The following is a 21190-nucleotide window of genomic DNA, read 5'->3' as shown; positions in this document are numbered from 1 at the left end:
TAATATATAATTTTTTATTAAATTGAATATTTACATTGAAATTTTATCTTTTTAAAGTTTTTTTTAAATAACATTAGTAGTTAAATTTATAAACATTTTCCCATGTTTTATGAATAAAATTTTTAATTTTTTATGTTAAAATTAATTTGAGCAAGTACAATTTAACATAAAATAAAATTTGTCGAAAAAAATTTTTTATTATCATAATAAAAAAAATTATGAAAAATTATTTTTATTAAAATTTATCTAAAATTATTTTATATTCTAATATCATATTCATTCTTAAAATTAAAGTAATACGAGAAATATTGGTATTTGTTAAAACTTACCAACATATTTTTTTTGTTAGTTTAAATATTTACTAAAATTGTTAAAGATAAGATAAATGCATAATATCTTATCATAACAATGACTGATTTATTGATCCAAAATAATTTACAATATTTTTTTTATTTTAAGATAGATAATAAAAATTTTATTAAGAGAATATAGGATACAATTTATACTTATCTTTTATGCATAAATACAATTTTTATGAATGTTATTTTATCACTCAATTTCTCAAATTAAAATAAGCACATAAAGAATATAACTTAAACATTGAGAAGTTTCAACGTGTGAAGAGTTATGATAAATTAATTTATATGGAATAAAAATGATAAAATTTATAATAAAAATTGAATAAAGTAACAAATAAATCTCTGAGTATTTTATAATTTAGACAAATTAGCATATAAAAGAAAAAAAAGTACCAGTAAAGTTTTCTACGATAACAGATATGGATACACTACCTCCAAATTAATTCCTATAATGATGGTTGAAGGTCTTAATTTGAATATAACTTGTCCATGTCTGCTATCCTTGAGAATTTTATTGGTATTTTTTTAAAGATTAATATGATCGAAGGGTAAATCTTTAAAAACTTATTTGTCACTTTATTCTAAAAAATTATAAAAACTTAAATTAACAGAAATAAAATATAAAATAAAAAAGATAGAATGCAATAATAAATAATAATATTTTATAGTTTATAAAAAATCAAAGAATATAAATAACACATCATAGGAAAAAAAAAGTATTACTGAATAAAAGAGTAATTAGTAAAAATAATAAGATTCTCTTTTAATATATATGATTTTTTACAATAAACAAATTATAAAATACAAAAAATAGATAAAATAAAAGGAAACGAAAAAATTGTGTTTTTTTTTTACAAATTGAAGAAATATCTACGATTATATAAGTGTTGGTGGACATATAACTATTAAAAAATAAATTACAAAAAAAATATAAATTGACATATTAGATTTGATAGTAAAATAAAAATATAAGCAACGAATAAAAATCTAAAATTTAAAGTAAAAATATTTAAGATTAAGAAAGAAAACAAAGAAGAAGTTTTGATTAACAACGGCTCAAATATTAACATAACAATAAATTAAATTAAATAACATATATTTAAATTAATTAACATATATTTGAATTTATTAGTCAAAATACATAAAAAAAAAAACATACATGTACTTATCTTTTCATATTCAGTATTCAAAGAATCAAATGCATATTGCTTTTAATTAATAATGTCTTAGTAAAAGAATCAAATTAATATCGATTATAATAAAAGAAATCCTTACTCAAATAACTGTCTAAAATCAGAAATATTATTATGAATTAATAATGAAATTTTTTTAAAAATATTTGGAAAAATTTAATATTTTAATTAATTATTTACATAAAAATATATCCATGTGAATATAATATATAAATAATTAATATTTTTTAATTATAAATTTTTTTACTTTTCTAATCACAAGGAGTATCCTAACAAAATTGATGTTATTTTTTGAAGAGAATATTACTGTTTGTATGGAAGTGGTGCTTACAGTATTGAGTGAGTTTCACCAATTGTCCAATTGTGTCTACACAACTGAGAGAGAGAGAGAGAGAGAATGCCCTCTGCCTATATAAAGATTCGAACTTGTGTTGTGTGATTTCCCCAATAAGCGGCCTTGGCTTTTCCTTCATCCCCTCTCACAAACCATTTCTTTCTTTCAACATTTTTAAAAATTTCGAATTTGGAATATAAATATAGCTATACTTTTTCCTTGGTTAATGAAATGGCAATGGAGTGCATAACAAGTACTCAATCCATGACTCAACCACACCAAAACAACAACAAAGAAAGTAAGACAACACCATTGGTGTTTGATGCCTCAATCTTGAGGCATCAACACCAAATCCCAAGCCAATTCATTTGGCCTGACGAGGAGAAGCCAAGCTTGCAAGTATCCAAGCTTGTCATCCCCCTCATCGATCTAGGCGGCTTCTTGTCTGGCGACCCGGCCGCCACAATGGAAGCCGTCAGGCTCGTTGGGGAGGCATGCAAGAAGCATGGCTTCTTCCTCGTCGTCAACCACGGGATCAACGCCGACTTGATCTCTAATGCACATAGCTACATGGATGATTTCTTTGAGCTTCCCCTGTCTGAGAAACAGAGAGCTCAGAGGAAAACAGGGGAACACTGCGGCTATGCTAGTAGCTTCACTGGCAGATTCTCATCAAAGCTTCCATGGAAGGAGACACTCTCTTTTCAATTCTCCGCAGAGAAAAACTCACCAAAGATTGTCAAGGAATACTTATCCAACACAATGGGCAAAGAATTCGAGCAATTCGGGTAATAATAAAGTAATAAGATCAAGAACAAGTTAACTTACTCTTTTTCTTCTCTGTTTTGTAATATTCTTATTGTTCTAAATGTGGAACAGGTCAATATACCAAGATTACTGTGAAGCTATGAGCAAACTTTCACTGGGGATAATGGAGCTTCTTGGAATGAGCCTTGGAGTTGGAAAAGAATGCTTCCGGGAATTCTTTGAAGAGAATAGGTCAATAATGAGGTTGAACTATTATCCACCATGTCAAAAACCAGACCAAACATTAGGAACTGGACCTCATTGTGATCCAACATCTTTAACCATTCTTCACCAAGACCAAGTTGGTGGCTTGCAAGTGTTTGTTGATAATGAGTGGCATTCCATTACCCCAAATTTCAATGCTTTTGTCGTCAATATCGGAGACACCTTCATGGTATGTATGTTTCATGCACTTTTACCAAACAATCAGCTTTGTTCTGTTTTTTTTCTTTTGCCACTAATTATATTCATTATTAGTAAATAGTGATAGGTAAATAATATTATTTCCAATTCAAAATAATACTTTTTGTAATATACCAAAAGAGTTAAAACATACTATTATAAAGTAGTTAAACCAAATCTCATATCAATTTACTAAATTAAACTAAGATAATTATTAAATTATTAACTGTATACACGTAGTATAATTGTATTTTATACGAGTTTCTTATAGTTTATTAATGTTTGTGTAGGCGCTTTCAAATGGAAAATACAAGAGTTGTTTGCATAGAGCAGTGGTGAACAACAAGACAACAAGGAAATCACTTGCTTTCTTTTTGTGTCCAAGAAACGATAAGGTGGTGAGTCCACCAAGAGAATTAGTGGATGATGATTTTAGTCCAAGGGTGTACCCTGATTTTACATGGCCTATGCTCCTTGAGTTCACTCAGAAGTACTATAGAGCTGACATGAACACCCTTAATGCCTTTACCGATTGGATTCAACAAAAAGAAAGTTGCTGAACTTTCAAAGAATATATATCTCTATATATATATACATAATGCATAAATAACTAGTGGATGGTGGCATCTTTATTTTCAGTAGCCTTTCATTAGCCCAAATGAGAAGTGACAAGTCAAGAGAAGAAGCATCAAAGTAATTATTGGTGGTGGACAAGCCAAGATAAGGAGTTAAAAGAAAGGGGCCAGACAAGGCAACTTGGACTCAGCATTTGAATTGAAAGAAGAAAGAATAAGAGTTTGTTCAATGTGTTGAGTGTGAAGCACTAGTTTTGAGTAATGAACAGAACAAGAACAAAAATATATATCATATTACAAGGGAATCAATAAAAAAAATCCTCACCTAATTTTTGTAATCTTGTTTTGATGATATAGAAAATCTATTAATTATGTTTTTTTTTCTGTTTTCGTATATAATAATGAAAATAACAATATTAATCCTCAAATCTAAACAATTTTTGTGAATGAAATTTTTAACTTTATAGTATCGCATATTACCAAATTGTATCGTATCAAAATAAAATTAAGAAAAAAACTTATGTATAGAAGTATTCTGTGTTAACAAAAAAATTTTAAAAAATTTTAAAAAAAGTGTAATGTTTTGCGCTAATCGAAGAGAGCTCTTAACCACCTGAGAGATTTTAGAAAAGAATAAAGTGAGATAACATAAGATGAAAATCACATCTAACTCAAAACGTCTTTCATTTTATAAACTCCTCACTTTTTCTTATTTTTTTTATGTGAGACTAACTTCAACGCTCCTCAAACTTACAACATTAACATAATGTAAGCATCCTAACAACTAACCAAAGCTTATTTCCTCTTTTTTTTTTTACTGAGGAAGAACACTACAAATGAAATTATTGATTAAAAAATTATTGATAAGTTGAACTCTCAAAATAAACGTTTAATTATTCCGCTAATTTTCCTGTCACCACATGTTCCATGCATTGCGAGCTGTAGTAGTGAATTATTAGATCAACTGTGATTTAAATAAATTATTATCAGTAATCCTTTACTAATTATACAAACCTAAGACTAGCTCGAAGGAAGAAAAGTAATTGCTTATTGTTAAGTGAGATTCCATATTTTAGAACATTAGCTTCACATCTTCCTAGCTTTGAATTTCCAGAGTCTTAGAAAGACCAATTATTTGACTCATTTAGAGAGAAGAAAGATTAACACCTAATAAACCATCCTAACAATAATGATCAAAGCCTAAATTAATTAAAATAACAAAAATAGAAAAAAAACCCAGGTGCATATGTCACATTTTCTCAGGCATATATGAACCAATCATGTTTCTCTAATCTTGAAGGGTGTTGAGGGGTATCCAAGAGAATAAGGTTAAAACCAGCAAATAGATCCAATAAAACAAGTGGCCCCCTATATATATTGAATGATTCGGAAGAATACTTAGCTAAAATCCATTGAGGATTGGCAGAGATCTATTTTCTTTTGTAATTTTATGCATTGCAAGCACTTGTTTCTTGGTTTTATTCTTAATATTGTGATGATATTTTTTCATACCTGGATTTTTGGAGGCTTATGCAATTTAGAATGCCAGAAGGGTAATAATACTACTCTCATGGCACCTGTCTTGAGATGCTGCAACATTCTTCCCCATCATTTTTTAAATCATCTCTTACAAACAAATAAATAAAAATATCAAATCAATGGTACGGTGATAAATTAATAATGCTATCTACTCCTTTCTGCTGAGTCCTCAATATAATAATAATCACTTGTTCTTCATTTTAGTTGTAGCATTCAAATTAAATTGGAATTTCAGCAATTTTTTCTTTGTCTTTTGCTTCGGCTTCCACTGTTTTTATAAGCACCAAATTGGGTGTTGGCCTGCCTGTTGGATGTATACAATGTAGGGTAGCACAGTAAACACTTTTTTTTACTGCCAACAAGAAAAAAGGGTTTTACCATCAGAAGAGTTTATAAGACGAAAAACATATTAAATTGATCTTTTAAGATTTTGTGTTAGGAGGTGAAATTTTATTTTATATTCTTTCACTTAGTTTTTCTTAAAAGAATTTTCGTAATAAAAAACTCTCCAAGATGATCTAACCAGTAAAGTATTAAACAAGTATTCTACTTAAATTGATTTATATCTTATTTATTAGTGGATAAAATATATGAATAGTCTACCAAAAAAAATTATTATGTGCAATATATATTTTTTATTAATTCTACTGTTCAGCAAAGAAATTCTCCTTCATATTATATGTTCATCGGTTCATCCTGTGAAAAGATATGAGAGGGTAATATAATGCCATTTTCTTATTTCATTATTTCTCGAGTTAAAAGTAGAGTTTATAAATAGTTTATTTTCCTTGGATTTTAATACTATAATGAGACAAGTCAATTGAAAATATAGACGAGCAAGATATGCCTAGCATATATATATCTTGACTTTGATATCCTTTATCTTTAGAAGATGATCTGATTTCAAACACAGATATTGAAGACAATGACATATTAATATTCCATTTAAGAAGAAAATTACCGTGAAATGAGTGAAAACTAATTTAGGTGCAGTCGACTTAACGTGAAGTTGATAACTGAGAGCCGTTAGATGATTTGACTTATTTGACTAAATTTTTATCTAACGACTCTCAACTATCAACTTCACGTGAAGTGGACGGTACCTGAGTTTCCACCCGAAAAATAAAGTTTAACCAACAATGTACTAGTTAATTTTTCAATGAATTACCATTTTAAATTTGAAATTTTTTTAATTTTTAACAAAATGACCTTAAAAAAAAAGGAATGATACTTTGGCCCTCAAAAAATATCTTAGTTTGGTAGAATGTATCGTTTCTTTACAAGAGACAAATAACTAATATATTTGATCTAATTTTTTGTTAGAACATTTGAAAAATTATGCAAAAGATATATACAAAAAAAATAATAAATTGATCACTGGATAATTTTTTTTTGAATTTTTCGTCATTAACATAAAAAAACCCAAAATTTGTTTAATATAAAATTACCAAATTAAGAGGATGAAATGTTTTTAAATAGATTTATAAAAAAATGTATTAAAATTTAAATTTTAAAATCTTTTTTGAGCATAACTCCTTATTGTTTTTAGTATATTTTGTTAACTTAAGATTATTTTATCGGGAATAACATAAAATTTTCTTTTTTCTAGAGCTTTTAAGCCTGAAGAGTTTTTTTGCATTGTGATGGTCTGATGGAGAGGGGAATGAGGCAGCCGCCACAAGTAAGGACAATGACAGTCTCATTTCTCGTACTGCATCACGTGCGCTCCAACACCCCCGATCCCTTCTTTCTTTCTTCCTCCCTCTCTCTCTTCCTAAATTTTGTGGGAAAGCCAATTACAAAAAAGATGTTTAAAAGACCTTAATTTGTAATTATTATTCTTGTTATCACTCTGTTTAGATTATTTACTTTCTAAACTATTATCGAAAAAAAAATAGAAGATATGTCTTTCACATACATGAGAGTGGATAGTTAAGAATCGTTATACAGTCTAATATGTTTAATTAAATTATTTAATATCAATAATGATATATTTATCGCTAAAATTTTTTAACGATAAAATATAAGACAACTAATATCTAATTGTTGATAAATATATTAATGACTATTTTTATTATCATTAAAAATAAATAACTGCTAAAAATAATTTTTCTAGCTATGTAGGCTATCGTTTATCTTTACATAAATATATCTTATCTTAGTCTAAATGTGTTATAGGAAAATTGATTCTTATAAAAAAAATATAAACTCCAAAGTGAAAGCAAACAAAAATTTATGTATGCAACACAACTATGAACTATGTGTGCTATCTTGTAAAAACGACATTTCTTAGGGTCTGCCAGAGATACCACCTCCACTCACTTATCTGTACCATTATTGTTTGCTAGCTATTTTTTTTTCTTTCAATTTTGCTTCTTTAAGCTATTTTCATGTTCTTTGGAAAATGTTTGTCTTACAAAACAACAATAATTCACACCAAAACTAGCTAATAATGTGGATATGGATCGGTACAAGTTTCATTTCATTCATATCATGTATGTGATAGTATATTAATTTTCCTAGATCATAACAATAATAGAGAAAAAAACCATTCATATAATAATAATAATAATAATAATAATAATAATAATAATAATAATAATAATAATAATAATAATAATAATAATGTAGCTAATAAATAAATAGAATAAACTTAGATTGGTTAAGTGGTTAACTCATTTATCTGCTTAAGTAAGTGTCAAAAATTTAAATCTAATCTTATGCATGCAGTAATTTATAATTGGTCAACGAAAAATTCTTAATAAGGCTATGTTTGGTTGAGAGAAAATGAAAAGAAAAAAAAAAGAGAAAAAAAATTAAAAAAATTATTATTTTTTATTGTTTGGTTGAAGAGAGAAATTAAAGAAAAGAAGTTGAATAATATAAAAATAAGAATAAAATCCACTAATTTTTTCTCTCTAATATTAGGAGAGAAAAAGAAAGAAAACTTATTATGTTTATCTACTTCTAATATTATTTTTTTTAATATATTTTATAATATAAGAATGAAATTATTTTTTTAAAATATTTTTTTTCTTTCACCAAAACACATCTAAAAAAATAAAAATTTAATTAATTTTTTTTCTTTTATTTATTTTATTTCTGCTTTTTTTCTCTTTAATTCTTTTTTTTCAACCAAATATAGCTTTAATAAAATTTTAATCCGCAATAAATTATTTCTTAACTTAATTTATTGGGTTGAAGGATACTACGGAGCAAAAAAAAATGGCCTTGAGATCAGCTCCTTAATAAAACCGGTTTAATTATATGCCAATTGTTGTTTTTACATGCAAAATGCCATTCAATTTTATTCAAACTCATAACCATTATTGATGTGGCAAAAAAAAAAAAAGGGCAAAGGGTCTCTATCTTGTGCTTACCCAAAATTTGGCTCCACACACAAGAATTCCTTTTTTTTTATACAAGCATGTTTATTTAAATTTATCATTTGAACAGAAGGACAAAAAGAAAGTTTGTTTTTATTATAGGTAATAGTGTCAATATTTATTTATTGTTACAAGATATTAATACCAAAAAATAAATATAACAACCAACACTAACAACTGTAATATACGAAATTTAAACTGCTCCTTAGCAAAATGACAATCTGAATCTTATTGAATCTCAAAAATAATGATCTTTATCTAGTCCTATCTGCTAGCCAGACCTCTAGGGATACTGCATTCTTGTTGCTGCAGCTGTTGATTGAAATATATGCTTTTGTCTTATCTGATATTAATTTCCATTGCATTTCATGCAAGACAAAACTTCAATAATTTTTTTCCCATTGGTTCTAGTAAATAAAGTAAACACAATTCAGCATGGAAAATTGAAATGTCACTGCAAACTCTTCCTCTATTGATATATATGAGTTTTTTTTATTCTTTAAAATTAACTTTAAAATCTATCTGAGTTTGATTTGTTTATTTTAGGATTAGGCTTAAATTTTTATATATTCATTTTTTTATTATTCAATTAATTGCGATTGTAACAACTTTTAATTAAAATTATAACTAAGTTATTTATATATAATAAATTTTAAAAAATATTAAATTAAAAAACTATCAGAATTTATTATTTTTGTTATACATTAGTCATTAATATTTAAAAATATGAGCTAAATTTTTTTTTTTGGTGTCTATATGAGCTAAAAATATATTATTAAATCATTAAATTAAAAAAATTAAATTAATAATTAAAAATAATAAAATTTTATGGTTTTACAATATTTTTCATAAATTTTAGTATAACTACTCATACTTAACTTGAACTAAACTTTTATTCAAAACGTTTTAATTGTTACAATAATTAATAAATATTAAATAAGACAAATTATGACTATTTTTAATTGAATTTCTTTGATTACTAAACATTTCCGTATAATATTAATCTTTTAAGCGTTACAAAAGCCTAACTTAGTTGGTAAGGATTTTATAAAAATTACTTTTTTCTTTAGATTTTTTTGTTTTTCTGTTTTTTTTTTTGTTTTTTTTTTTTAGAATTCCATCTTCTAAATCTGTTCATTTGAATTTTTTTTTTTAAAAAAAGGGTAAACATTACAATATTAGCTGAATCTTGGTTTGGCTAAGTTGGCCATTTGAGCAACCATATAAGGACAAAGAAAAGCATGATCAAATCAAGCTTTAATTAAAATCTCTTCTCCCACCCCACTAAATAATCAAAATAATAGAGATAGATAATAAAAAGAGTTTTTATTCCATTTTTTAACTTGAGATCTCATTCCATAATTACGTGCCAGGATGTCCAACACACAACATAACGGTGTAATCAAACGCACAAAATCTTATTTCTTCTATGGTCTTGTCTTTTCTTTTGTTAGATTATGTGAGGAAGATAGTTAAATGTGCAGCAGGGAAAAAACGACAACAAGGGCCTTCAACATTTGCAGATATATATGTATATCTAGACACCTTGATCAAAGTAATAATCAGTGTTCCTTATTAATTGTTTAATACTATCATGCATTACATGTTAAGATTAACGGTTGGCCACGTAATTGAGGACATTATAAAAAATGAAAAATATAAGGCTCTATAGAGATAATACTTTAAATATATTGTGTGGGTAATATTGGCTTCCATTCGTTGGTTTTGTTTCTTCTCTTGTTTTGGTTTTATTGTTTAGCAAGTGGTATAATTGACTACTCGAAAAAGATGGAACTATGTACCTATCGCATGTTAAGCGAGGAACGTATATGTATAAATATATGGTAAATGGTATCTTATGCAATATATCATAAAATATCTCATCTCATAATATTCATTTGTCGTTTCGGGATGTGAATAATTATTTTTTATTTTTTTATTAATTTAATTTTTTTTAAAATAATTTTATATTATAGTATTTATTATAAATTTTAGATCTCTTAACAATAAAATCTCTAAGGAAAAGTATGAGAAGCCAATAGAATACTTGTACAATATATACAATGGAGGTTTATAGAGTATTAGAGATATAATCATTAGTGTTACATTTTTCTATCAGCTGAAGTTTTTAATATGAGTGGTATCATAACATGGTATTAGAGCGCTAAATTCGAAAGGTCAAGAGTTTGATCTTTAGTGAATCCCAAAATCAATTTAATCTTTTGGAAAGATGTTTATTATCCCTAGTACTCGAATGTTTATTATAGATAGTATGAGAAATATTTATTTTATAACTCAATAGCCCATTGTACACATTGTATAAATAGTCTATTGTCTCCCTAGCGAATCCTCTCTCTAAACAGTTCATCATAAGTGTGAGATATCTATCACTCCATAAATTATTTAAGATTGAATTAATTAAACTCACTCAAATTCAATTTTAATATGATATAACAGCATATTCACTCTAATATTATTGAGTTATCCACTTACAAATTTTTACGCTCCATGTGATTAATTAGGAAGTGTATTACAAGCAATCTCACATCTCTCAAGAACAATATTTATAGATATATAGTTCACAAACGTAAGCCTTTTAACATTCTATTATGAGCTAATTTTTAGATTTGAGTTAGACTTATTCAATTTTAATTCTAATATGATATTAGAACTTATCCAAGTTTAATGTAGTTGAACTACTTATACGTATAAATATTCATGACGCTCCAAATAATCAAGAGGAATATTATAAGTCTAACACATAATAATATCTTTTAAATAGTTTATAAATATACATTAAGTTTCTCTTTCCCCATAAATTAGATTTTTAAAATTGTGTTAGACACCCTATTCATCTCAATTTTAATAGTATCAATTTTTTTATGATAAAAAATTTATAATTTAACTCTTATTAACTCAAAAATTTTGGCATGAGGAGACTTGACGAGAAGATGTGGTAGATAATAACATATAGGAATAGTTATTTGTTTTAGTCTTTAACATTTAGGTAAAAATTAAATTGATTTTTAATTTTATTTTTAATTTAAAATTATCTTCAATATTTTATTTAATATTAAAATCATCTTTCTAATTTTTTAAATAAAAATACTTTTATATTTTTCTTACTCTTATTCCAGCTATTACTATTTTTTTATTCTCTTAAACTCTTTATCCAAAAAATTTTCGATTTGCATCAAATATACTCTTATCGACTAAATTTAAAAAAAATTAAGACTAATCTAACAATAATGCATAAAAATTATGCTTGATTTGCTTGTGTTGAAGATTGTTCTTATGAAATTATTGTTGAATTGGTCTTAAATTTTTTAAAAAATTAGCCATTAAGAGTATATTTGATGCAGATCAAAAACTTCTATGACAAAATTGAAATAAAATAAAACTTAGGAGTATTTTTTAAACTTTTGTCAAACTTTAGGGACAAAAAGTATACTTTGCCCTAAATTATATATATAGATGGTGCATATAGAGATATGACCATTATACTTACTCACTTTGAGACTTCGTAATGGTTATAATTACCGCATATTTGTCAATAGGATATTCTCAAAATGAACATGGTAATCGAGTTTTTTTGACTTGCGACTGTCATAGTAATTAACAATATATTTATTATACTTTGATTTCGGACACCTAATACCTTAGGGTGCTAGTTGAATAGATATTAGGTATGATTTAAATATTTGAAGAATTAATGATTAGTCAAGAAGGAATCTATAACTCTCGGTAAAGAGTTTGAACTCTATGATTATAATGACTTAGACGAATAAAATCTTGGCTAAGAAGATTGAATGAACGAAGAAATGAGTTTTTTCCGTCATTCACAATTCATTATAATAATGGTAACAAGTTAGAGTTAGATAACTAAACCATATTCTAAGGGTTAACCAAGAGTTGGAAAGATGGAAGGAATTATACTTTGTTCTTCTAAAATTCATAGTAAAAATATATTACTTCATACTATCAGGTCGTTGAGGAGTGTTGTTAGACGCCAACCTTGATTAGTAAATTTAGTATGACTAATTTACTACCTGCTTAGTATTGAACCTATGGGGTCACACACTAACGAGTGTTATAATCTTTGTTATAAAATTATTTAATTATTATTTTGATTTGATCAAATAAATAATTATATTAATTTAAAATGGAATATTATTATATTCTTTGCTAGCACTAAGAATATAATAATAGTATGATAATTGAGAATATTAAATGAAACTTGAGAATAATTAGTTATTTTATTTCTAAATTTAGATGAGATTCTAACTGATTCTATTTCAAAGTGAATTATGATATGATTCATAAATTTGAAGGATTCAAATTTAGAATTTTAAGATCTAATTTAAATTTGAATTGAGATTCAAATTTAAAATTAGTAACAAATTTCATACTATATATATGTATGCCAAGAGTACAGGAAATACATGAGAATAAAATACAAAGGTTTTATTCCTTTATCTCTACACATATAAATGTATGTGAGCCTGATTCTTGAGAAGAATTTTATGGCGTGCAAAGAGTTGTAAGAGGTTTCTCAATTTAGATCACATGTCCATTGATCAAAGAATTGACAGCAAAGATTGGTCTCGGTGTAGATACGCATAGCGCCTTCGTACTATCGAAGGAGTAAATGATTTTTACTACACAAATATTTAGATTTGATCTATATTACTCGAATAAAATTTAAGTACAAAACAGATTTTTAGGATTATTTTATTTTCTTTCGCTACGTATTATGAACATATAATAATCCTTCAGGAGGAGAGATGAAGTAGGGGAAAAAATGTAGCGCGCGACGAGAGAGTGGAAAGATAATAAAGTGAAGTAAGGATATAATTGTTTAAAGGATAATTTTAAAACTAAAACAAACCTTAACTTAAGGACGAATTCAAATGAAATAAAATTTAAAAAGAATTTAATTTTTAAATAGTTAGATATTAGGGACCAAAAATAGAACTTATTCTTAACATATGACATTATCATTATTCACATTGCTTTGTTTTTCTTCTATTAATCATTCCTTAGTTTCATTATTATTTTATTGTATATGTACAAAACTATTACTTCTTCAACGTTTAGATGTTAAAATAGACTTTCAATTAATAAGAACTGTTAACTTTTTTGACCTTTTTTAGTTATAATAATTATACTACAGTTAAATTTAAAAGACCAAATTAAAACTAACGTAACAATTATCACGAAATTATTTGTTCAGTTGATAAAAAAAGTACATGATTAATTATTTCTAACACATTTCTCGACCCAAATTCCTTTTTAAGTTTGTTTAATTTTTTGCATAATTGTTAGACTTTTTTTCTTTGCTTATTTGTTTTGTGTTTTTTGGTTTTAAAGTTAACAAAAATCGAACTCATTCAATTATAAAAATTTTGATATCATATTATAAAATTACTTTTAAAAAAATTTAATTAATAAAAAAAATGCCTAACTATAATAAATTTGTATAATGAGGATACCATATGATAGATTAAAACCAGTTGGCATGCATGTAGATACATTAAGATTTTAGAAAAGTGACAAACACTCTCACATGCAGTAGACAATATAATAATTCAAGGACTGGCTATTAGTTGTTAGCAAAGCATGACAAGCGAAATTAAATGATAAATTTGGTAGAATCTTAATTAATTGCGTTGGTATAACTTTAGGACTTTCGTACGTACTTTATTATCAATTGAGAAAACTAAACGACTACATTATATAAAGCATGCATGTAACACCCCAAAATAGGTACCTTACACTTAATTAGTTTTGAGACTACTATAGTATTATTATATCAATCTAACCTAACAAAGTGCAATAATACTAGTGATGATGCCAATTTTGTTTTCTCATTCCTTGAAAGTTGGAAAATAAAAAAATGCTACATTATTTAGAAAAAATATTTGTATAACTTTTTTTGTTTAGTATAATTTTTTAATCTTTAATTATATATAATTATTAAAGATATAACTATTTATGTGTTTTTTTTTATTAATTTAAAATTTTGGAATAAATAATTTAGTGACATGCATGCTATCATAACTTTTACTTTCCATATTAAAAAAATGAGCATCAAATGATTAAGTAGAGAGGATTCAATGGGAAGTTATAACTTGAACAACTAACCAATATTCCTTAATTATTCAAGTTGTTGATATTGAGAAAGCTGAAGATAAACAAAATTATGCATTGCCATCGCGAAAACCTCGCATTTTTTTTCGATACTTTGTTCTTTCCAAACTTCAAGAGTATTAGTAGTGTTGAATCCCAGGTTCAATTCAATGTCTACCTGATTTTTAAATTAGGATATATTTCAATCACCTTGGTCAAAGAAACTATATACATGCATGTTGTCTATTTATATAAGTGTGCATACAGTGAATTTAGTCTTAGTGTGGTGATACATGTGATTGATTAATCGACCGATAATGACGCTAAGTTATTGATGATGATAAAATTATTTCTAATAAAAAGGATTTTAAATGTATAACTTGTTTAATATAATTGAACTAAGAACACACATGGTTTAGCTATGTATTATTAATATGAACAATTTAACATCATCAGCGTGATAGTGCCATGTTTAAAAACTTGTGAAACACACATACACCCACCACCATCTGGAGTGTTCTTTTTTTTATTATTATTATTTTTTTATTTTCAAGAAGAAAAGCAAAAATAGAAACGAATTTTATTAGAAAATGCATACAGTAGTCTAATCATGCAAAAAAACAAAACTTAGAATGATGAAGCCAAATTAAAGTAGCTCATCCATTTTGAAAGGATGAACTTAGCCGCCATGAACAATCATAGGGAGTTTTTAATTATTAGTTGTTATGCAGTTGATAAGGATAGAAATTGGAAAAGCTTTTGAGGATAAATGGAAGAGATAAATGCAAATGAACGATGTAATATTATAGTAATTAAAGAAAGCATGCTTATTCCGGTCATATAGAATTATATATACACGTTCCATTTTGTTTCTCTGTGTGTCATGACTCATGAGTCGTGACCTTTGACCTTCACGCCTAGCTCTTATGATGCAATGCATGAGTCCGACCGAAAAGTTTGGACTTCATGGGAATATTTTAAATTATCTTACACTCCTTAGACAATTTCATAAATATGTCTATTTTGTAATTATATATATTCTAAGGAATTTTTTCCTTTGGAATTCAATTAAATACTATATTTGAATTACAATAAGTTATATATATTAATATATAAGAATTGTTACTATGTAAATTCTGTGTATTTGTTAGTAAAAAATTAATAACTAATGTCTAATCCTATCAAAGTGTTATTCCATGAGGAAGAGGTGGTAATATTTTTTTATGGTATGTTTTTAAGTTTTAACTGACAGAGCAAAATTGAATTTTATACTTTTATTCAAGACTGTCATTGGCTAATTAATTAATCCCCTATACTTATTCAAGGGAACTACAATAATTATATATCAACCTACCATGTGGAGAAGCCTTTTTTTTTGGATCACCAATTAGAGAAGTATTTGTTGCCTTCTGTTTGGACTTAGTATGGGCCGGATAGGCCCAACTTTTATTTTTGTCTTTAATTAAATAGAGAAGCTTAGCCCAGTCCAAAAAAATAGAGAAGCTTATTAGGCCTCGTTTTCTTCTGACTTTGTTTTATTTGAATAAGGCCGAAAATTAACAAAACTGAGACTCTGACCCAAAAACTAAATGGTGGATAGAACATCTATCATACTCCATATTCATAGCGGGTCTATGCTACCAACAGACGATAGTAACATTATCCAGTCTTAGATCAAGGACCAAAAACACACAAAAGAAAGCTAAAGTCTAAGGGTGTGTTTTGGAAAATGTGTTGAAAAAGAAAAAGTATGTTTAAATTTTTTAAAAGTTTTAATTTTTTTTTTGATAAATTTTTTATTCATGAATGAATAAGTGATTTTACATTTAAAATTAAGTTTATAAGAAGCAATAATTTTAAATTATTATGTTTGTTATTATTTTTTATAATATAATTTACTAATTCTATTAGGTAAAATAAATTAAACAAAAAATTAACTGTAAATAATAATAATAGAACATATTAAAAAAAAGTACTAAAAATACTAAAAATATATTATATAAAAAATATCATAAAAAATTTTGTGATTTATTTTAATCATTACCAAAGTAAATATTTAATTTTTTTATTATTCTTAGTACTCTCTAAAATTTATATTTTGTTCGTTTTAATTAAAAATATATTTTGTCAATCTTATATGTTATTTTTATTTTAGTATATAAATATTAATTTTATTATAAAATTAATTAATAAGATCTATTTAAATATCTAAATTAAAATGATAAGATAATATACAAAAATTATTTAAGTTGATGTCTATTTTAGTAATTTTTTATTTAAAAATTATTTTGAGTAATATAATTCAAATTACATTTATTTTAGTATAATCCATTTTGATATAAAAATGGTCAAATATAAATCATCTTAACACAAACTTATTTTTTATTAAAATCAAAATTACAAAATTAATTTATACAAACTCTCATTTATAAATTGTAATCCAAATACATACTAAGGCCAATTTAAATGACCATGCGAATAAATAGTTGAGACTTATGACTAGCTGAATTTACATAAGTGTATTCTTTTGGATAATTAGGTCTTATTCTATACATCTTCCCAATTTTATTTTTACTACATCAATGTTTAATTTTGTTTAGAAACTAATCTTTGAACTAATAATTAAAAAATAATAAAAAATTCTATCCATGTAACATTAACTCAAATAAATATTATTATTTAAAAATAGTAGAAATATGTATTTTTTTTTTTTTTTTAAAGAAAATACAACACACATTATTTATTAGCCCTTAAAAGCTCTCTTATGAGGACATGAAATGTTTGATCAAGCGAATGAGTGTTTTTGCTTTGTTGGGGTCCGTCAACTCTATGCCATGGCACCCCTCTTCCTCAAAATCACTCACCACACAAACACCCTTTTCCTCCAACAACTTCACAAGCTCCCTATCACGGTCAACAAGTGGGTCCCCACCGCACCCACTAACCATCACTCTCCACCCCTGATCCCTCACCTTCTCAATCCTCCAACCATCCACAGCCGTCAGATTGCAATACTCATGATCACGGTCAGCCCCAACAGGCAGCGCCAGCTCCCACATCAAATCATTATCCGACAAAGGAAGAACCGCATCATTCTCGAGCCTCAATTCTGACTCCGTCCTCTGGGTCCCACCAATGTACGGCTGACGTAATATCATCCCTTGGATTTTCAACGGCTCAAGATCACCTACCTCTCCTGAAGCTATACGTAGACCCGCGTAGTACGCTATCGTTGCCCCAGCACTATTTCCCATCAAATAACACCTCGAGTAATCAACGTGTTTGGTCAACCATTCGTCCTGGCTGGATTTAATCCAATGAAAAGTTTCGACAGCATCGTCATATGCAGCCGGTAATCGGTGCTCCGGCGCAAGGCGGTACTCGACGGAGGCGACAACGGCGGCGGCGCCGTCCGCGATGTTTACACAGAAATCATGGAATATGGTGGAAGCTGCACTTGATGTGACAAAGCCACTACCATGAAAGAAAACAATAAGTGGTAGCTTCTTGTTATCGTTTGTTCCTTGTTTGGGTAGGAACAAGCGGAGCCAGGTGTCGTTATGAGGGTTGATGGTGAGGTCTTTGGAGAGAACGGTAATGGAGAGGGTGGGGTCAGATTGGGGTAGTGAGCGTGACTCCGGTTTGCGCAACAGAGTGAGGGTTCCGTCTGGTTTTCGAATGATTTTCATGTGCTCTTCGCTGTGATCGGACATGGCTGTTTTCTCTTCTTTTTCTTTGTTGGAGTTATGGATGCTTTGAGAGTATGGAGTTTCAAGCCTTTTTAATTTATATATATCAGTAAAGGCGTGGAGAGCAAGAATAATACAGGGAGAATACACAACTTGCTGTTTTTATATTCATATTATGAAGCAACTTGTCCTGCACAGTCAACAATTTTGACTCCATTTTGAATCTGAATTTCTCATTAAATTTCTTCCTTTAGAAGATGTGCTTCATTTCTCAGGAAAAAAAATAGTCCAATTGACATATACAAAAGTAAGAATAATTTTGTTAGAAAATTTTCCATTAGAATTTAGACTTCAAATTTTAAATACTAAAACCCTTAGTTTAAAGGTATACAAAAATATATAAATATTATCCCTCAGAATATCAACCCTATATATGTGTAGGTTTGAATCAATAATGTTTAGTCGTTTAGAAACATATATAAAAATTGAAAATACAAATCAGAGAGAAATTAAGTAGGGAAGAGCTATAACTCTAATAGGTAAAATATATATTTTTTAATTTTTTAAAAAATTTAAAATTAATTCAATAATAATTTTACAATGACAACCTTTAATATAAATAAATTAGTCTTAATTGTCAAGCATTATTATTAGATTGATCTTATATTTTTTAAAAATTTAATTATTAAAAATACAATTGATACAAATTAAAATCATTTGAACGAAATAAAAAGAAAATAAAATTTAACATTTTTGACAAATTTTTAAAAAATATATAATTTATCCATTCTAATAATAAAATCCGATTTAAATGAATTAGTTTAACTTTTGTCCGAACATAGTATTGAAGAAACACTTGTCGATCGAATGCGTACACATGACGATAGGCACCAAATGTACCAAATATAATTTGACAACTCCAATTAAAGCAACAAAAAGCACTAATCATATGCTACATTAATCATAATTCAGAATAATAAAGCACATACATAGACATATAGTTGGCATTATTAATTAATCAATCAATACCTACTAGAAATAAAATTTTTCACTACCTCATATAGTTGCTTGGCTTTGAAGGTATCAGTATCTTGCACCCCATGGTAATCCCCTGCTGTGAAATGCCCCACCACTTTCACACCTTTCATCTCCATCACCCTCACCAGTTCCATCTGACGGTCCACAAGTGGGTCACCGCCACATCCGGTCACCAGTACCCGCCACCCAAGCCGTCTAATCATTTCAATTTTCTTAGGACCATCTCCCACCATCGGATTACAATACTCATGATCACGGTCAGCCCCAACGGGTAACGACAATTCCCACAACGCATAGTTATTACAAAGTGATAAATGAGGCTCATTGGCCAGCCTCATTTCTGAACCGGTCATTTGGGTCCCACCAAAATAAGGCTGAATTAATATAAGCCCTTGGATCTTGGGAATTCCTAGATCATAACGACTACCAGTAGCGACTAAACGTAGACCTGCGTTGTACGCTATGTTCCCCCCAGCACTACTACCAACTAAAAACACATTGGACAAATCAGCATAGTACCTCAGCCAATCATCTTCTTCCTGATTAGTTTTGATCCAGTGCAGCGCCTCCACAGCATCTTCATAGGCTGCAGGGAGTCTATGTTCCGGTGCTAGACGGTACTCAATGGACGCAACAACCGCAACGACGTCGTTTGCCATGTTGAAACAAAACTCATGGAAAATGGTGGATGATGCGCTGAGGAATATGAATCCGCCACCGTGGAAGAACACCAGTAACGGAAGCTTGGAGTTCTGATCCAGTGTTTCCCTGGGTAGGTAGATCCTCGCCCATGTGCCCTTTGATTTGTTGATGGGGAGGTCTTTGGAGAGAACCTTGGTGGGGAGGTTGGGATCTGGTGCAGGAGGGCTCTCTGGAGGCATGGATCCGCGCCTGACGCTGCCGTTTTTGTTCAATACGAGGTTGAGTTGTTTGTATGGATTCTTATTGCATAGTTTTGGTGGTGGTGGTGATGTTGGGAATGTGGTTGATTTTGCAATTAAGAGATAGTAGCTTAGGGAAAATACTATTAATGTTATCCAAAAGCATTTTGAGCTTGGAGAAGAAAAGAGGGGCATGGCTGAATATACTACATACAAAACTATATGATGGAGGAGCTACTGAACTCAATGGCGGAAGATACAATATCCTATCATATTCGCGTTTTTGGGCCTCACCCTCATGTGCCAGCTAGTGGACAAAATATTTCTAAAGTATGAGGTGGAATTCAATATATATTGAAACACCAAATGAATTATTTATATAGAAATATAGAAAATATATTAAAAATCCCCTGATTTATAACAGAGGGAGTATGTATTACGAGATGGTTTTGTTAGTAAATATTGTTGGGCATGGATTAATATTTAATAGTAATGCTCAGAATAAGTTTGTTACGAGAATGGGTAGAACGTCTGCTTCAAATTAATATAATAGTGACTCGTTAGCAGATCGACTTGAAGATCCTAGCGTTTTGTTAACTGCCAAGTGCTATGTTGCAGCTTCTGCAAGGATTGGACTTTAGTTTGGTAAAACCGTAAAAGTGGGAAAAAGAAAAGAAAATATATATGCTTTTTGTTTTTATAAAAGATTAGTTGTGTTTAAGTTGGTATTTATTATTTAATTAAGGTATTAACTTAAATTTAAAGGTAGAGATGAAGATTGAACAAATAAAACTAAAGTGAATGAATAATACGTTTTATAAAAATATTATTTGTACACTAAAATCAATTATCAATGTA

General features: G+C 28.0%; 3 protein-coding genes across 3 annotated transcripts; 1 reads left to right on the top strand and 2 right to left on the bottom strand.

Annotated features, from left to right (window-relative positions):
• The first annotated feature begins 1927 nt into the window (after positions 1 to 1927).
• LOC107491226 (gibberellin 20 oxidase 1) lies at positions 1928 to 4008 on the top strand. The gene is made up of 3 exons (XM_016112029.3): positions 1928 to 2674; positions 2766 to 3087; positions 3386 to 4008. Exons 1-3 carry the CDS (start codon positions 2118 to 2120, stop codon positions 3653 to 3655), a joined length of 1149 nt encoding a protein of 382 aa, XP_015967515.1. The 5' UTR covers positions 1928 to 2117; the 3' UTR covers positions 3656 to 4008.
• A 13400-nt stretch (positions 4009 to 17408) lies between these two features.
• LOC107491227 (carboxylesterase 1) lies at positions 17409 to 18512 on the bottom strand. Its single transcript, XM_016112030.3, has one exon. The coding sequence runs from the start codon at positions 18435 to 18437 to the stop codon at positions 17487 to 17489; it is 951 nt and encodes a 316-aa protein (XP_015967516.1). The 5' UTR covers positions 18438 to 18512; the 3' UTR covers positions 17409 to 17486.
• Positions 18513 to 19310: 798 nt separating this feature from the next.
• LOC107491228 (carboxylesterase 1) lies at positions 19311 to 20699 on the bottom strand. Its single transcript, XM_016112031.3, has one exon. The coding sequence runs from the start codon at positions 20525 to 20527 to the stop codon at positions 19436 to 19438; it is 1092 nt and encodes a 363-aa protein (XP_015967517.1). The 5' UTR covers positions 20528 to 20699; the 3' UTR covers positions 19311 to 19435.
• Between the last annotated feature and the right edge of the window lie 491 nt (positions 20700 to 21190).

This window comes from Arachis duranensis, chromosome 5 (assembly GCF_000817695.3).
Source record: "Arachis duranensis cultivar V14167 chromosome 5, aradu.V14167.gnm2.J7QH, whole genome shotgun sequence".
NCBI lineage: Eukaryota > Viridiplantae > Streptophyta > Magnoliopsida > Fabales > Fabaceae > Arachis > Arachis duranensis.
Note: the sequence above shows the minus strand (reverse complement) of the source record. Positions and strands in the feature narration are given on the sequence as shown.

What these genes read in the sequence shown, in the direction of transcription:
- LOC107491226 (XM_016112029.3), top strand. Translation starts at nt 2,118, where the DNA reads ATGGCAATGGAGTGCATAACAAGTACTCAATCCATGACTCAACCACAC. An exon ending in AAAGAATTCGAGCAATTCGG is followed by an intron (nt 2,675 to 2,765) that starts GTAATAATAAAG and finishes AATGTGGAACAG; the next exon opens with GTCAATATACCAAGATTACT. An exon ending in ATATCGGAGACACCTTCATG is followed by an intron (nt 3,088 to 3,385) that starts GTATGTATGTTT and finishes ATGTTTGTGTAG; the next exon opens with GCGCTTTCAAATGGAAAATA.
- LOC107491227 (XM_016112030.3), bottom strand. Translation starts at nt 18,437, where the DNA reads ATGTCCGATCACAGCGAAGAGCACATGAAAATCATTCGAAAACCAGAC.
- LOC107491228 (XM_016112031.3), bottom strand. Translation starts at nt 20,527, where the DNA reads ATGCCCCTCTTTTCTTCTCCAAGCTCAAAATGCTTTTGGATAACATTA.